General features: G+C 36.0%; 1 protein-coding gene across 1 annotated transcript in view; it reads left to right on the forward strand.

The window, feature by feature from the left end:
• The window catches only part of LOC127865176 (dentin sialophosphoprotein-like), a 77618-nt gene extending 69231 nt beyond the window's left edge, over positions 1–8387 (forward strand). The window contains exon 10 of the mRNA XM_052405144.1: positions 1559–8387. Within this exon, the coding sequence (XP_052261104.1) occupies positions 1559–1766 (208 nt within the window). The 3' untranslated portion in view covers positions 1767–8387. The remainder of the gene's footprint in view (positions 1–1558) is intronic.
• Positions 8388–16692: the final 8305 nt, after the last annotated feature.

Raw genomic sequence — 16692 nt, forward strand, 5'->3', positions numbered from 1 at the left:
CATTAAGTCCATTATGTCAGTACCAGATAAGGGCATCTATGAGTCCATTATGTCAATACCAAATGAGGATATCATTAAGTCCATTATGTCAATACCAGATGAGGACATCATTATGTCAATAGCAGATGAGGACATCATTAAGTTCATTATGTCAATACCAGATGAGGACATCATTAAGTCCATTATGTCAATACCAGATAAGGGCATCTATGAGTCCATTATGTCAGTACCAAATGAGGACATCATTAAGTCCATTATGTCAATACCAGATGAGGACATCATTATGTCAATACCATATGACTATGTCAATACCAGATGATGACATCGTCAATTCCATTATGTCAATACCAGATGAGGACATCATTAATTCCATTTTGTCAATACCAGATGAGGACATCATTAATTCCATTATGTCAATACCAGATGAGGACATCATTAATTCCATTATGTCAATACCAGATGAGGACATCATTAAGTCCATTATGACATCATTAAGTCCATTATGTCAATACCAGTAGCTGACACATGTCCGGTTAGCTAAGTGGTTGGTACATGCATTTCTAACCTAGGCGACCGGGTTCAATCTCCGTTTCCAGAAGCATGTGAGTTTTGTTGGTGCTCACCATACTGGACAACAATAGACGACACCAACATTAAAATATCTCTCAGTAAAACACAAATACCTGGAAATTGCAGATATAGTGAAAAAATCTTCCCAACTTTCATGAGTCAAATAATTAATTAGGTATGAGTGCTTGGACATAATCTGGGTCCTCACATAATGCAGCTTCAGGCGTGGGAGGACCTCAAACTTCCAAATACACACACCAGTAGCTGACTGGGTCCACTAGTCCTTGAATCTATAGCTGGATAAACACTTGCTGCCTAACAAGAACCGCCAACAAAAAATCTTAACAAAATATATATATATAATTTATGCATTTTCATTTTGAGAAGGACAGTGGTAAAAACTCAACAAAAATTAGGGGAAAAAGCAAAATAATGACAAAAACTCATATATATATTTTCATGTTTAATGCCACATTATATTGACAGCATAATCATGCATATGGATTGTCTCATGGCTGCCAATAAAAAGGTGGCAAGATTTGTATGTAAATATATAATATATATAAATATAAATGTTGTGGATTAATGAACTATGATTATTTAAATTGTTTTCAAATGAGATCAGTTATTACTGATCAGTTTCTATAAATAAAAGTCTGTTTATACTACATTTATTATGTATGGAAATTAAAAGATGAAAAATAAGTTACATATTGCAAAACACAAATGACCATAAGGTACATGTTCAAACTGTTAAAAACTGCAGTAACAATGTTTCTATATGTAACATATTAATTTAGTATTTGTTCTTGGATGATTTTAATTTATTTAAGGTAAATGTAAAAAGAAATTATTTGGATAAAATAGTGGAGCTATTTTAATCTCTTTTTCTCCATAATGACATAACCATATGGGTTATTTTCAAAGACTGCTTCATATTTATCAAATTGTTTTCAGTGAAACTAAGTAGATTTATTTCCTTTTTCAGCAACAACTGGGAGAGGTTTGTTCCTCACAGCAATGTTCACTGGCTACACTACCTGGCTGACAAGGTCGTGTACAGAAGGAACTACCCCAGCCAGTCGGGGCGCCAGGACCGCGACACTGTCCGCCAGTTCAGACAGTTTATGTCAGGCATGTTGGAGTACAACAGTGCCTTAGAAATGGTGGTTGACAGCCTCTTTCTTAACACCTGAAGAATGAAGACTGGAAGCAATTGCTAGATTACAAAGCTTTTGGAAATGGAAACGTTGAATATTGTCCTGTTTTATCCGAAGGATGAACACGTGAAAATTTAAGCATGCTTGACTTTGTCACTGAAGAAGGTTCTCAGTCTTTTACAGGTATTGGAAAATGGTCTTTATAGTCAGTTTCGGAACATACAAAGATACATGATGTGTTGGCAAAAGTGGAGATGATAGGCAATTTAAACCCGTGGTGGCTGAGCACTTGAAATAATAGAATGTTTGTGCATCTCAGTGTTACAAAAACTGCTATTGATAATTTTTTCTTGAACACATGACATTTGAAAACCAATAAACAATGCTTCATTACAAAGTGCTTCAACTAGATTGACTTTTCCTTTAAGCCTTTAAGGAGTAAAAATGTGCATGTCTTGTTGACACAATTTTTAATGGTTTATATTTCAAAACATGAAGGATGTTATCTTATAAAATATTTTTTACATGAACAGTAGCCAGGGAATGGTTTAAGAAATCTTGTTTGTTAAAAAAACGAATGATAAAAATATTCAAAAGGGGTAAACATGTTTTGCTTGGTCACAATAGCAGCATCTCACTTCTTGTTTTGAATAAATTGTTTTTGGACAAGGAATTAATTTTTTATGCAGCTTTGCTTTTAGCACCAGCACAGTTTTATGTTTCATATGCTGGACTTTCTAAACAACCCCGCATTGAAAGTTGACAAACATGTTTTGGCCCTCAGAGACTACTTGGGTGCTTGTTGGTTGGTTTGGTTTGATGTGTTTTCTCCAAGTGCAGTGAAATAGAGCTGAATACAGACAGCTAGTATGAGATCAAGGAATGCACTTTTTATGTGCAAATTGTGTATGAAATTTTGGAAAATGTTTCAGTTAGGGAAAGTAAATATAAATTACTAAATATTTGGGAAACAATTTTAATTGTTGAACTTGCTAAGTAGCCAGATTTGTTATTTAAAGTTGTTTCAATATAAGCATTAATGAAAAAATTATGTAGTACAGTCAGTCAATATTACAACAAATATATACTCTGGTCTGTTCCAGAGGTTTTAGATGTGTTCCTATGAGAAATTAAGTTAGTATGCTTCAACTAAATGACAAGAAAAATTGTACTTAATTTTTATTTTTATCTTGAACAGTTTTATTCTTAGTCATGTGATTTGATTATGCACACAGTAAATGTTATTATGTTTTATGATGTTTTATAAGTATTATTTTTTCATTATAATACCACATGAATTGTCAATATATTTTGATAATATTTAGATATGAATGACTCCGAGGACGATACATTATGTGAGCAGGAGAAGATAACTCCTACAATGTAGTTGTGATTTGAGTCGTATCATGCACATGGGTCTTACGTCATGTGTGGCTAGCCTAGCCTCAAACCAGCCTGCACAGCCGCACAGTCTGGTCAGGAGCCATGCTGTCCTCTATCTATAAAGTCACTCATGGTTTAGGCAGGCTGTCAAGCGGTCCTACTTTTTCATCAGGGTCCTACTTTTTCCTATTTTTTTACATAATCTTCCTACTATTCCTACTTTTTCATTTTAAATGGAGAATTTTTTTTTTAAAGAGTTTATTTAGTTAACTTGCAGGATGAATAAATCTATGGCATGACTTTATCCCTGTTAAGGTGCATTCATCTAGATGAGACCTGACAACCCATGCTGACACCTCTTCAGGAAGTATAGATATTTATTTCTTATGTAACGCTTGAAATTATTGACAAAAGTTGTTTTTTATGTCCCCCACCACTATAGTGGGGGACATATTGTTTTTGCCCTGTCTGTTGGTTGGTTGGTTTGTGTGTTTGTTTGTTTGTTTGCTCCAACTTTAACATTTGCCATAACTTTTGAAATATTGAAGATAGCAACTTGATATTTGGCCTGCATGTGTATCTCATGGAGCTGCACATTTTGAGTTGTGAAAGGTCAAGGTCATCCTTCATGGTCAAAGGTAAAAAAAAAAGCGGCGCAGAAGGGGACATGGTGTTTCTGACAAACACATTTCTTGTTTTAAGTAACAATAGTGCCTTGTTTACTCCCTTAGCATTTTTACACTGCAGACTTCACTACCTTACCTACCAGTGAGGGAACCCATTGCTTATTCCAGTTTTATTTTGTTTCCATTGACAACAATTTGACCAAACCTTATGCATGTTTACATGATATTGCTGTTTGGAATGTAGAGATATAGAGATACATGATTGTATTGTATGAGTGGTTATGTAATATGGAATTTATTGCACAAGCTATTTGAAAAAGAAAAACTGATGCTTTGCCGAGTTTTCATTATTTACAAAAACTAAATGTTATAAATTCCGTATAACATGACAATGAAAATAATGTTCTATTGATAACATAGGTACACCATGTCGAGAAATTAAAGATAAATGCACAGAGCCTAAATGCCCTGATCCATTTTCTGATGATGGCATAGCTAGTGAGGTAACTTCAAGGTGTTACAGCGTATTATTAAAAATATTTAACAGCATTATTACACTCTCGCGACGTCATCAATGATGTAAAAACAATTATTTGAAAATGGAATAAACAATGTAGTGCAACTGTTTCATTGACCAATCAATGATGTCATAAAAGATGTCAGGTGATAAGGTCCTATCTCATAGGCCGATCCAGTGGGGGAGGGGGGGGAGTGGACACGGCGTACTAAAATTGCCAAAGTAAAGTCAATTCATTTGATGTTTCAAACTTAACTAGATCTAAATCACTTATTTAAACTTGTCAAAGCCTTCAAAATCATTAAAATAGTGGAGCTCCCGGGGGGCTTCACCCCCTGTACCCCCAAAACTATAAACTATGCACTTTTTGGCATTATAATAAGGTACTTTGATGAAAGTATATAAGGCTTGACGTGCTCGAGAAGTGGTTGTCAAAGCCTTCAAATTAATTAAAATCATGAAGCTTCCAGGGGGCTTAGCCCCCTAGACCCCCTAAACGATAAACTATGCACTTTTTTGCATTATAAGAAGGTACTGAGATGAAAGTATATTAGGCGTGACATGCTTGATAATTGCTTGTCAAAATCATTAAAATTGTGAAGCTTCCGGGGGGCTTTGCCCTAACCGATAAACTATGCACTTTTTTGGCATAAGAAGGTACTTTGATGAAAGTATATAAGGCGTGACATGCTCGAGAAGTGGTTGTCAAAGCCTTCAAAATCATTAAAATCGTGGAGCTTACGGGGGCTGGACCTCCTTGCAGGGCTTTGCCCTGCACCAACCAAGGGGGCCGCAAGCCGCCCCCTGGACCCCCAGCAAATCTTTCAATATCCCGCCACCCCTAACCAGAAATCCTGGATCCGCCCCTGTATGTATACCTGTATCTCCAGTTGCATAATCTGCTCTGCAATGACCAGTCATTTCGAATGTAACTTAAGTCATTATAATTGAACCCTATTGTCAATTTAAAGGCTTCAAAATGTAGCTGTAGCAGAGCAATGACACTGCTTTATATACTAGTTTTAATCTTGTACAACAAGTTGGTGTATCACTAAATAAATTTTGTCTTCTGCTTAAGGAAATAACATGCACAATATATTACCATTTTTAACCAGGTTTTCCGAAGGAAAAAACTGGTTATTAGATTGGCGAATGCGGGCGGGCTTGCTGGCTGGCTGGCGGGCGGGCGGAACAAGCTTGTCCGGGCCATAACTTTGTCGTTCATTGTGAGATTTTAAAATCATTTGGCACATTTGTTAACCATCATTAGACGGTGTGTCGCGCGAAAAAATTACGTCAATATCTCCAAGGTCAAGGTCACACTTTGAGTTCAAAGGTAAAAAATAGCCATAAATGAGCTTGTCTGGGCTATAACTATGTCATTCATTATGAGATTTTAAAATCATTTGGCACATTTGTTCACCATCATGGTACGGTGTGTCGCACGAAAGAATCACGTCAATATCTCCAATGTCAAGGTCGCCACGACTACAAATAGATTTATTTTAAAACAAACTTACAAAGGGGGTTAATTTTGTTTGTTCATTTCAAAAGTCCAGTTTGAGTTGTCTCCCTTTATCAGATTTTTTTTCACAATGAAAACCTGGTTTTGTGACAATTTTGTCCCTTGTTATATCCATACACCTCTAACCACTTATTTGATGATACTCCAAAATGAACAGCATCTAATTATACTTTTTTAACAGGGTAGCTTTGCTTGTAGCGTAATTATCATAGATACACTCGTGCTCTATAAGTGCTAAAATGCCTAGTGGGAAAACAAAGATTAACCCTTCATGGATGAAGAAGTTGGACAAAAGTGGAAAAACACTTGGATCGTGGTGCAAGAGAGATAACGGCAATGAGTATGCAGGATATTGTACTGTCTGCATGAAGTCCATCTCGTGTAGTAATTCTGGGGCTAATCAACTGATAAGTCATGCAGATGGACAAAAACACAAGGAAAACATGAAATACATGCATGATAATTCACAAAAGCGTTTGTTTGGAAGTTCTCCAAAGCCAAGCAGCTCTCAGGGTGGTGGGGCTAAATCTATCTGTATGCAAGTAGATCCATCACACAAAGAATAGAACAAAAGGCTGAAATCCTCTCGGCCTTTAAGGTAGCTTCAAGTGGGTATCCAAACAGAACATGTGATGGCACTCCTGCTCTGTTTCAAGCTATGTTTCCTGGCCCTGTGTCTAAAGATTTTGTATTATTATCCCCCGCCAGAGGCGGAGGGATATTGTTTTGGCGTTGTCCGTCCGTCCGGCTGTCCGTCCGGCCGGCACTTTTGTGTACGGAGCCATATCTTGGAAGTTCTTTGGCGGATTTCATTTAAACTTGGTATGAGTATATATATGCATAAGAGGATGATGCACGCCAAATGGCATTGTACACCATCTGTTAAAAACAGACTTATGGCCCTTTGTATCTTGAAAAAATGCTTTTTAGTGTCCAGAGCCATATCTTGGAAGTTCTTTGGCGGATTTCATTGAAACTTGGTATGAGTATATATATATATGCATAAGAGGATGATGCACGCCAAATGGCATTGTACACCATCTGTTAAAAACAGACTTATGGCCCTTTGTATCTTGAAAAAATGCTTTTTACTATAGGCACTTTTGTGTCCGGAGCCATATCTTGGAAGTGCTTTGGCGGATTTCATTTAAACTTGGTATGAGTATATATATGAATAAGAGGATGATGCACGCCAAAAGGCATTGTACACCATCTGTTAAAAACAGACTTATGGCCCTTTGTATCTTGAAAAAATGCTTTTTTACTATAGGCATTTTTGTGTCCGGAGCCATATCTTGGAAGCGCTTTGGCGGATTTCTTTGAAACTTGGTATGAATATATTCCCGCGCCAGAGGCGGAGGGATATTGTTTTGGCGTTGTCTGTCCGTCCGGCACTTTTGTGTCCGGAGCCACATTTCCAGGTATGTCATGGCAGATGTTGTGTTCACTCTGCAACACTCTGAAAAGTGAGCATATGTAAACGTTGAGTGTTTTTGTGGAAAACGCACGACTTATTAATTCACCTAAATAAATGGTGACGGCTTAAGAACCTTCCTTTGTCTTAGTTTTGTGTTATTGTCCTCCGTCCGTCCATCTATCATTATGTTCATCCGTCCAATTTGCACCCATCCTCAAACAAAGCATATGTTGGGGGGGATACCTTGGGCCTTTCAGGCCCTCTTGTGTATTCCTACTTTTGAGGGAAAAGATCCTACTTTTTCCTATTTTTTTCCTACTTTTTTTTGCAAAAGTAGTTCCTATTTTTTCCTACTTTAAAAAAAAGGTCACTTGACAGCCTGTTTAGGGGTCGAATGAGAGGACAAAATAACTCCTGACCAGACTGGGTTGATGTGCAATCTGGCCTTTTATTTCAATTTTCACATAATGTGCATTAATTTTATCCATTTTATTGTCCCCTACTGGTTTCACAGGAGGGGACTTATGGTTTTCGCTCTGTGTGTCCATCGGTCCATCGGTCCGTCAGTCTGTCACACTTTTCTGGATCCTGCGATATCTTTAAAAAAAATTAATATCTTTTCATGAAACTTGAAACATGGATGGATGGCAATATGGACATGATGCATGTCATTTCATTTTGTTCCTACATCAAAAATTCTGGATGCCATGGCAACAAAACCAAAAATAAAAAATCAAAAAAATCTGACAATAGTGGAATTTCTGACAGTGGTGGAGCCGGTAGGGGACCATATTGCTTGACAATATCCTTGTTTATTTATAACAAACACACAAAATTGATTATGCAATTCCATATTAACCATTTATTATTTTTCGTGAAACATTTCATTTACATGTACATTTAAAAACTTAGATATTGGTACTACATAAGTTACTTTAATTGTTATAATCAGACCAAACATATTTTATTATTATTTATTAATCTTTATAAACATTTCTGCCATTGGGTGAAATAGCAATTGAATACATATGAATATAGAATAATGTAATAATGCAACGAACAAGTAATTTCTCCTTCATGTTAAAGACACTGAAGACATGATTTTGTTAAATGCTTTTTCATGCATTTATTTGTATTTATTGAAATCTCCATTCCAAGTCTCAGAATATATGCATATTGTTATAAAATACGATCTTGTTTGTATTTAATTTTAATTGTAGAAGAGATCTTTGTTACAATAAAATGTTTTGCCATATAAAGAAATAAATATCTTGTGGACAATGGCTTAAGCATGTTTGCCACTCTAAAGGGTACACAGTAACATATGGTATGAACCATTTGCTATTCTGACAGTACTTAAGTTTTCAGATTTTCAAACCATACAGTCCACATTGCCAGACCATGCAGACGTTTTGAAAATGTGAAACACACAGATGGTCTTTTGCTTATTTTGTTGTAGTTGAACAAAAAAAAATCATGTTTATTCATATTTAAGATTTATATAATAAATGCATTCTGAGAAATTTTGTTTTGTGAGATTCTCTGAAAAAATCTTTTACTTTGGTTCAAAGCAGTTATTATAATTTGCTAAACATCAATATAAAAGATTATACATCACAATTGCTGCAAAGATTTGTTTAGTAACTGAGGTTGCAGTTGAGCGACCTCGGACCTGTTGCCCTCTTGTTGTACTGTTTCAGAAAATATCTATCGATAATATTAATTGATAGATCTTTGTTTCAGCAACGTGTTCTTTTTAAATGCAGATTGCTATAAACAGGCTCAATACTAATATAAATATGCCCGTACATCGCTTAGTCCAATTGAACTGCTGCTGGTTACATGCTGTGAAAAACTAAAACTAAAAAACTAAAATGAACTACCGGTAGTAATGTTTAATCTTTCTCTGTAGAATGTATCAAGAATATAAAATATTTAACAACATATACAATATATTGATTTAAATTGCTTACCATTTTTGCGCATTTTAAACAATCATTACCTAGTTATTAAATTATGTATACGGTAGGCATGTTAATGAATTAATATCCATCATTCACAAACGTCAGATAGGATTGCATCTAAATATAAATAGGAAGGTCTTTCATGCCATGATGTTGTTTCTGCGTTTTCACTCAAGATTATGTATTTATAAAATTATTACGAATACAATTATATTTTTGCATCAGAGCCTAGTAACAAACATACTAAAGTCAATTTTCTGATTCAACTTTTGAGGGGTTTTTTCTCAATTTTTGAGATTAGTCTGCAGACCATCTTAAGGAAGAATATGTTCAAGAACAGGAAGACCAATATTGGATGTTTGGTCAATGTCACAGTGGTTTGTAACGTAAAATTATTTTAGTCAGTTTCTGTACCGTGTATACTTATAATAACCATCTCCGAGGTAGATTTTGAATTATGATAAAACACCTTCTGAACTCTCGACACTGTATTTCCTAATTATTGTGTATGCCTGCATATATTATGCATGGCCCCCTCCTACAATCTACTGTTTACCAAAAATCTAATTTTGAAAACTTGACACAATAACGAACAGACGATTTAAATCTGTTCAAATGTACGTCAAATCTTGGAAGACAACCGCAAGAAAGTTTGTCGCTTGACGGCACTTAACACATAATAAGACAAATGATTATGAAAATATATTAATGTATGGGCTGCTAAACGAAAACGTTAAATAATCAGTACATGACATCTATATCCGTATTTACAAAGCTAATATAAATGTAGATTACCGGTACGACCGCCTTAATGCAAACAAGTTACTAGTCAAACATTTCGTCGAACAGCAGACGCATCTTTTATACTGTATATTGAACGAATAATTTTTTTAATACATTTTAGAGGTATTTAAAAAAAGATTTTCGGTTGTCCTATTCCTGTAAAAAAATTTGCCAAGTAAGATTTCTGAATTAAAGACATCTTTTCCAATATCTGTAATATTCGCCTATTACTCCCTCTATGTTCGAGTACACCGGTACCAAAGAGCCTTACACGAGGCTGTAAACCGCTTATCCAGCAAAGCGTACACCAGTGGGTTTATAATATTGTTCACATAGTGGAGTCTTGAAAACGCCTGAAACAATACCAACTGGTGCGGCTGAAACATGTGTTCTCTTGTGCTCAAAAACGACAGCCCAGCGTTAATGACGTACGTCAGCAGGAACGTCAACGTCAGTATAAACCAGATCAAGGTCTTGAACGGGACTGCTCCCGATGTTCCGACAGAAGATTGTCTCCGCAAAGCGTTTGACCTCGTAGAATTCAGACTGATACTTCTGGAAAATCCTGCTCTGGATTTTCTTGCGCCACTATTGCTCGGTAGACTGGTTTTGTTGAAAACACTGGTCTTCTTAAGATCTGATGGTTGGTTGGGACGTTGGTTTAAGGAGATTAGTTGCGGATGCGTCGTGTTTGAAGTAAGACTACACTCTAGGGGATCTCCAGTCAGTTCTTCGTGAGTAAACGGTGTGTTCTCCTCAATCGCTAACTCCAGCTGTCCACCAGTATTGTCGTTGTCTGGTGTATCGTCTAACCTGCTGCTATTATCCAGGCGAAACCCCTCGCCCGAATTACGTCGTTTCCAATGGCGTACAACGGTTTTAATTATTATTACGTACAGTGTTATCAAACACAATGTAACACCGATCAACATTATACTCATTCCAAATTTGTACACGTACCGTATAATGTGTTTTTGGAATTCTTCCTCGGCAGAGCAAACGTATACCTCTGTGATTGTACCGTACATGTTTTCTTTTCCCTCGTTCTGTATTCCACACATAACTGGCGCCGGCAGAGATACCAGAAAGGAAAAAAGATGGACCGCAGCTATAATTTTCAGCGCCAATCCTGGGCGAATCTGTGGCTTGAGTGGCTGACAGACCTTTCTGTACCTGTCGATGCAAATCACTAGGAGCACCAAAGCTGATACTGTCATAAAAAATACGTTCAAGAAACACTTTGCCTTGCAAACAGCAGAGTAGTGGATCGCGAAAAAATACATACTCTTGAGTATTTCTGCTGGTAAAAGGCAGACGCATGACAACAAATCTATGACAGCAATACATATCACAAACAACTTATAGTTGGTGTTCTTGTATTCCCGACTGAAGGAGTAGGCAGCGATTACTATTGTGTTGCCAAAGATGCCAATAAAGAAGAAGATTCCGATAATCACCGCGAATGGCGTCATAGCCGACGCGTAACGTTCGTTCATTTCTTCCAGCGTTTCAACACGAGATGTCGACACGTTCGATAAGGAAGAGTTAATCATTGGCTCAGTCATTTTAGCAGCAGTTTCGCTCCGTATGAATATCCGCATATAGGATTACTAAAACCAGAAAGGTGATTGAAGTTTGTACTGCTGATCTCACGTTTTATTTGTATAAATGCATGCCAAAGTAAACGCACGCTATATATGAAATTTAAATAAACCGACACTTATATCGCTTAAATTTGATGAATTTATATGACGTCAATAATTTGTACAAAACAAAAAACTAACGGAAATATCCCATCAACTGCGATTTTCTAGACCGATACCGCTACTTTTTTTTGTTATTTTATGACATTATCAATTTATTTCAATACGCTTGAAGTTTATTTTCCTGTTCTAAATAAAACACAAGGGCGCAAATCCGGTGACCGCTACGCCTCCCTACATGATCATGTGAAGGATCAAAGCGCCTACATCTGCTGTGAAAGTTTGTGTTCGCCCTCATGAATTGAATCCGGATATATTGACTCCTTTAGTGAACCGGTCCCTTTTTGAGCATCACATTATTGTAATCTATAACCTAATTGCGGGTTGGCTAACTGTTGGTCGGTGTGAACATCCTATGGTTTTCATTGACAGCTCCAGGGAGGCAAACCCAGCTTTAATAGTTGTTAATGTTAACGATGGTGCTTTATAATGGTCATCTAATTGCTGTTTATCACATGCCTTTAGTAAATAATCTGCTGACTGTTACACGAATATATCTCCTATTAATGTTACTGGAAATTCATAGACAACGAATTTAGAAATGTATTAAATATTCAGCGAAAAGAGCCATTATAAGACTGCTACATTCAGTATTCACCATCAGTCTTCTTTTAGAACCATTTACTAATGACTCACGATACATTATATAACGCCTCATACTTTTAGTCTTAATCTAGTCTATATATTTATGCAACCCAGCTTAGCTGGCACTACTTTGCACTACACGGACCAAGCCGACGCGTAGACCATAGTGTTTATAACGGTTTTTAGTCTGTTGACTTTACCCAATGGACTTTTCTAACCGCAAATCGAAAAGACGTCTCGTTTGATGAGTGTAAAATGCAGTAAAAATGTCCGGATGTATTAGTGTTGGTGGACGAAATAGATAAGATAATTAACATTGAATTTTCTAATTCTTACAATTTTTCACTAAGAAACTTTATTTCGAAGATTTTTTCTGAGAATGTTTCTAACAATCTTTTTATTGATTTGTTCTACGACCAATTTTAGTGAAAAAAACGTTTATTAGAAAAAAAAACATTTCGTTCGTACAACACTTCTGTTATTGGCAAAAGCTTGATAGCGTTTACGAGGGGATAATCACGTAATAGTCAAGATGGCGACGTCCATGCCGAGGAAGGTATTTTTCCCCGTTTTTTATGCTCCCCGAAATATTTTCGGTGGAGCATATAGTTGCCAGTTTGTAGTTCCTTACTTCCTTCCGTCACACTTTTGTAACAGTTTCTCGTAGCACCTTCAATACTTTACCGATTACTTTCATATTTGGCATGTAGGTACCTTGCATGGTCCTCTACCTTTTGATGAGGTTTTAGGTCACTGGGGTCAAGGTCAACGAGGCTAATAATAGAATTTTCCGTCACACTTTTGTTACACTTTCTCATAGCACCTTCAATTCTTTACCGATCTCTTTCATATTTGGCATGTAGGTACCTTGCATGGACCTCTACCTTTTGATGAGGTTTTAGGTCACTGGGGTCAAGGTCATCGAGGCTAATAATAGATTTTTCCGTCACACTTTTGTTATTGTTTCCCATAGCACCTTCAATACTTAACCGATCTCTTTCATATTTGGCATGTACATACCTTGCATGGACCTCTACCTTTTGATGAGGTTTGAGGTCACTGGGGTCAAGGTCACCGAGGCTAACAATAGATTTTTCCGTCACACTTTTGTTACAGTTTCCCATAGCACCTGCAATACTTTACCGATCTCTATCATATTTGGCATGTAGGTACCTTGCATGGACCTCTACTTTTTGATGAGGTTTGAGGTCACTGGGATCAAGGTCACCGAGGCTAATAATATATTTTTCCGTCACACTTTTGTTACAGTTTCTCATAGCACCTTCAATACTTTACCGATCTCTTTCATATTTGGTATGTACGTACCTTGCATGGACCTCTACCTTTTGATTAGGTTTGAGCTCACTGGGGTCAAGGTCACCGAGGCTAATCATAGATTTTTTAGGTTATTAACACATACATTGACAAAGTGCATCATCGGGGAGCATCCATCAGTTTCACTGATATTCTTGTTTACCCTTTATTACTTGCATTTTGTTTAATGCCGCTCACTTTCCAGCCATATCAGCAAGAAAGTAACTAGCATTTATTTCGTATTTATATTCGCTTTATATCTCGTTTTTACTTGCTGCGCAAATTTCTTAACGGGATGGCCCAATTACAGCTGGCAAGGACAATTTGCGGGGAGTAAAGTTTGCTGTGTCTTGCAAATATAATTTCAATGCCGTCGGCGCTCTCGTTATAATTTGGTTTATTAAAAGGCCTGTCTTTCTTACGCAATGCCTCACTAAAAGACGGTTCTTACGAGATGCCGCTATTGATGTCTTTAATTGTTTTTTAAAAATTCTCTAAATAATAAGTGTACTAACAAACACAAAAATAACAACAACAAAACACAATATCGTAGAACTTTCGCCGTGATTGTATTCTTATCATCACCAGAAATATTACAATAGGATGGACAGTAAACGGTTATTCGCTTTATATACATACAAATACATACACACACATATATTATAAACATAAACATTATAATCAATATCATTTATGAACATGGTATTATTCTACCTTATTTCATACTATGCAAATCATTTCTATGGTTAAATTATATGAATAATATCAACCAACGGGAGCAAGACAAGACTCCCAAACTCGCATTTTATAGAAAAACTAAGTTTCGAATTCATTCTTTTCAGTTTGTGAATAAAACAAAATCGAAAGCAATTGATGTAAACTTATTCCTAGCAATTCGAATTGACATAGAAGTAAAATTGACAGAATTCAGTGTTGTTTTATTTTTGTCTGCAACTTACGTTTTATTTCTTAAATGCATACTTTTATGCGCTAGTTAATTGTTCCTATTTGTTGTTTTGGAATGCACACTTTTACAGTATTAGGGTAGTCGTTCATTTGTACATAATTACCCCATAATCAATACCAAAATAAGAATGATTTGCAATCATCGTATACAATGTAGCAATGATGTTTATATACTATGCATAAATGATATACTGAATTGAACATCCAACGCATCAATTGACCTTTCGACAGCCGATTGATTGACAGGCTTATTAACCAATCAGATTACAGCATAGATTAGGCCCGTTACTATCCGCCATTTTGTCCGTCAAACTCGCCGTTGTCCGACACATAAGCTTATACGTAATTCTGTGTTTTAAACAAAGAAAATGGTTGAAAGGTGCTGTTATGGCACTTGTTATTCAGACACAAGGTATCCAGAACGGTTAAAAGATGGAAGTACGTTTTTTCCGTTCCCTCAACCGGGTACTAATCTTGAAAAATTCAAACGTTGGATTCGTCTTTGTCAGTTTGTGGTCGTCCACACGAACAGCTTAATCTCAACATATTAAGCGATCGCCCGAAAGCAAAACACAGTCGTTATAATAAGATACTACGCGAAAATAGAAAATGTAAGTTTTGCAACGGACACGTTATAAAAAAAGAGTATAACTTTGTACTTGTTTATCCTCTATATAGACAAATTAGAAAGGAACATTTAAAACCATTTTTCAAAGGTGGCCAACGTTAAATAAATTTGACATTCTAATGCAGTCGGCAAATAAATAAGACATTATAAACTTTGCTAGATTTTTTTAATGCTAATGAAATCGTAATAATAAAGACAATCAGTTATTATTTTTAATAATATCACATAGAATAAAACATTTTTTATTTCTTTCGGTTTAAGTCTTCCAAATTTAATGTAAGTTAAGAAACTATTTTCAAATGCGCAAGTAATTATCAATAGGGGCCAATAAGTGTCATTTTACACCATATGTGGGCTTTCTACTAATCCGTTATCAAAACAGATGCCGCAAACTGTGAATGACCCTTTGAAAACCCGGTCTGATTAGCGAGTTTTTTGTACATGAAAATTCTTTCAACTTTTTATATTTTAAACATTGCAGAAGATAGTTTTCGAGGAAATAATAATATATAATAATATATTGTGTATGTAACTTTTTTGACGACTTTGACTTTGTTATACGATTATAACAATGCGCATGGGTCATTTTGACCAAACGCATTGTAGATATGTGTTATATCGGATTTCAATAGAAACGTTCTTCGTCTTCTATTATAATAAATTTACTTACCTGTGCCACATTTGCGATGTTGCCATCGGTTGCAAAAATTAACGGCTTTTAATTAAAAAACTGAAACATCTATTACTCAAGGAAAAATATTGTGACTAACGAACAATTCATACTGTATGCGATAATTGGCGATAATTTTGCCGACTTTGATGATAAATTTAACGGCTTTTAAGTAGACTAATAAAAAAGTTTTGACTATTTAATAGATATGATAATTATATTCAGCACCACTATTCAATGATAATAAAAACTATTGTATGGCCTTTCTGGTATACCATGAGGCCTTTTTGGTTCACTTATGCGGCCGATTCGCGTAGCCATTTTTATGACGGACTTCGGCGGAGTGACCCCCCTTGAAATCGGTGGGCGTGGCTTCACTCTCGCTGTCGAAAGGTCAATTATAAACTGTGTTTTATATCCAATGTAGAAAGATACAGCGAACTTACAGGGGCCTTTTAACGTTTTGGCAAATTGACAAAATTAAAAACAATCAGATTCGCACATTTTCGTTGTAGCTATGAAAATTGTGAGGAAACAGTAATACTGCACATTTACCGTGCTTTAAAGTATCCATTATATGCATCTTTTGACTATTTAAAAAATGAACATTATATAACTTTGCAACGCGAAACGATTGAATAATTTGGAGAGTTCTGTTGTTGTCGTTATAATTTGTGATACTACGAGGATTGCTTATATAAAGTATAAAATACACCACTCTGTGTATATATACACGGATGGCCGAGTGGTCTAAGCGTTATACTTTTACTGCAGGGGCCAGTGGTTCGAGCCCAGTTGAGGTTTACTTTTTTCTTTCTTTA

The sequence above is a fragment of the Dreissena polymorpha genome, chromosome 1, assembly GCF_020536995.1.
Source record: "Dreissena polymorpha isolate Duluth1 chromosome 1, UMN_Dpol_1.0, whole genome shotgun sequence".
In the NCBI taxonomy this organism is placed as follows: Eukaryota; Metazoa; Mollusca; class Bivalvia; order Myida; family Dreissenidae; genus Dreissena; species Dreissena polymorpha.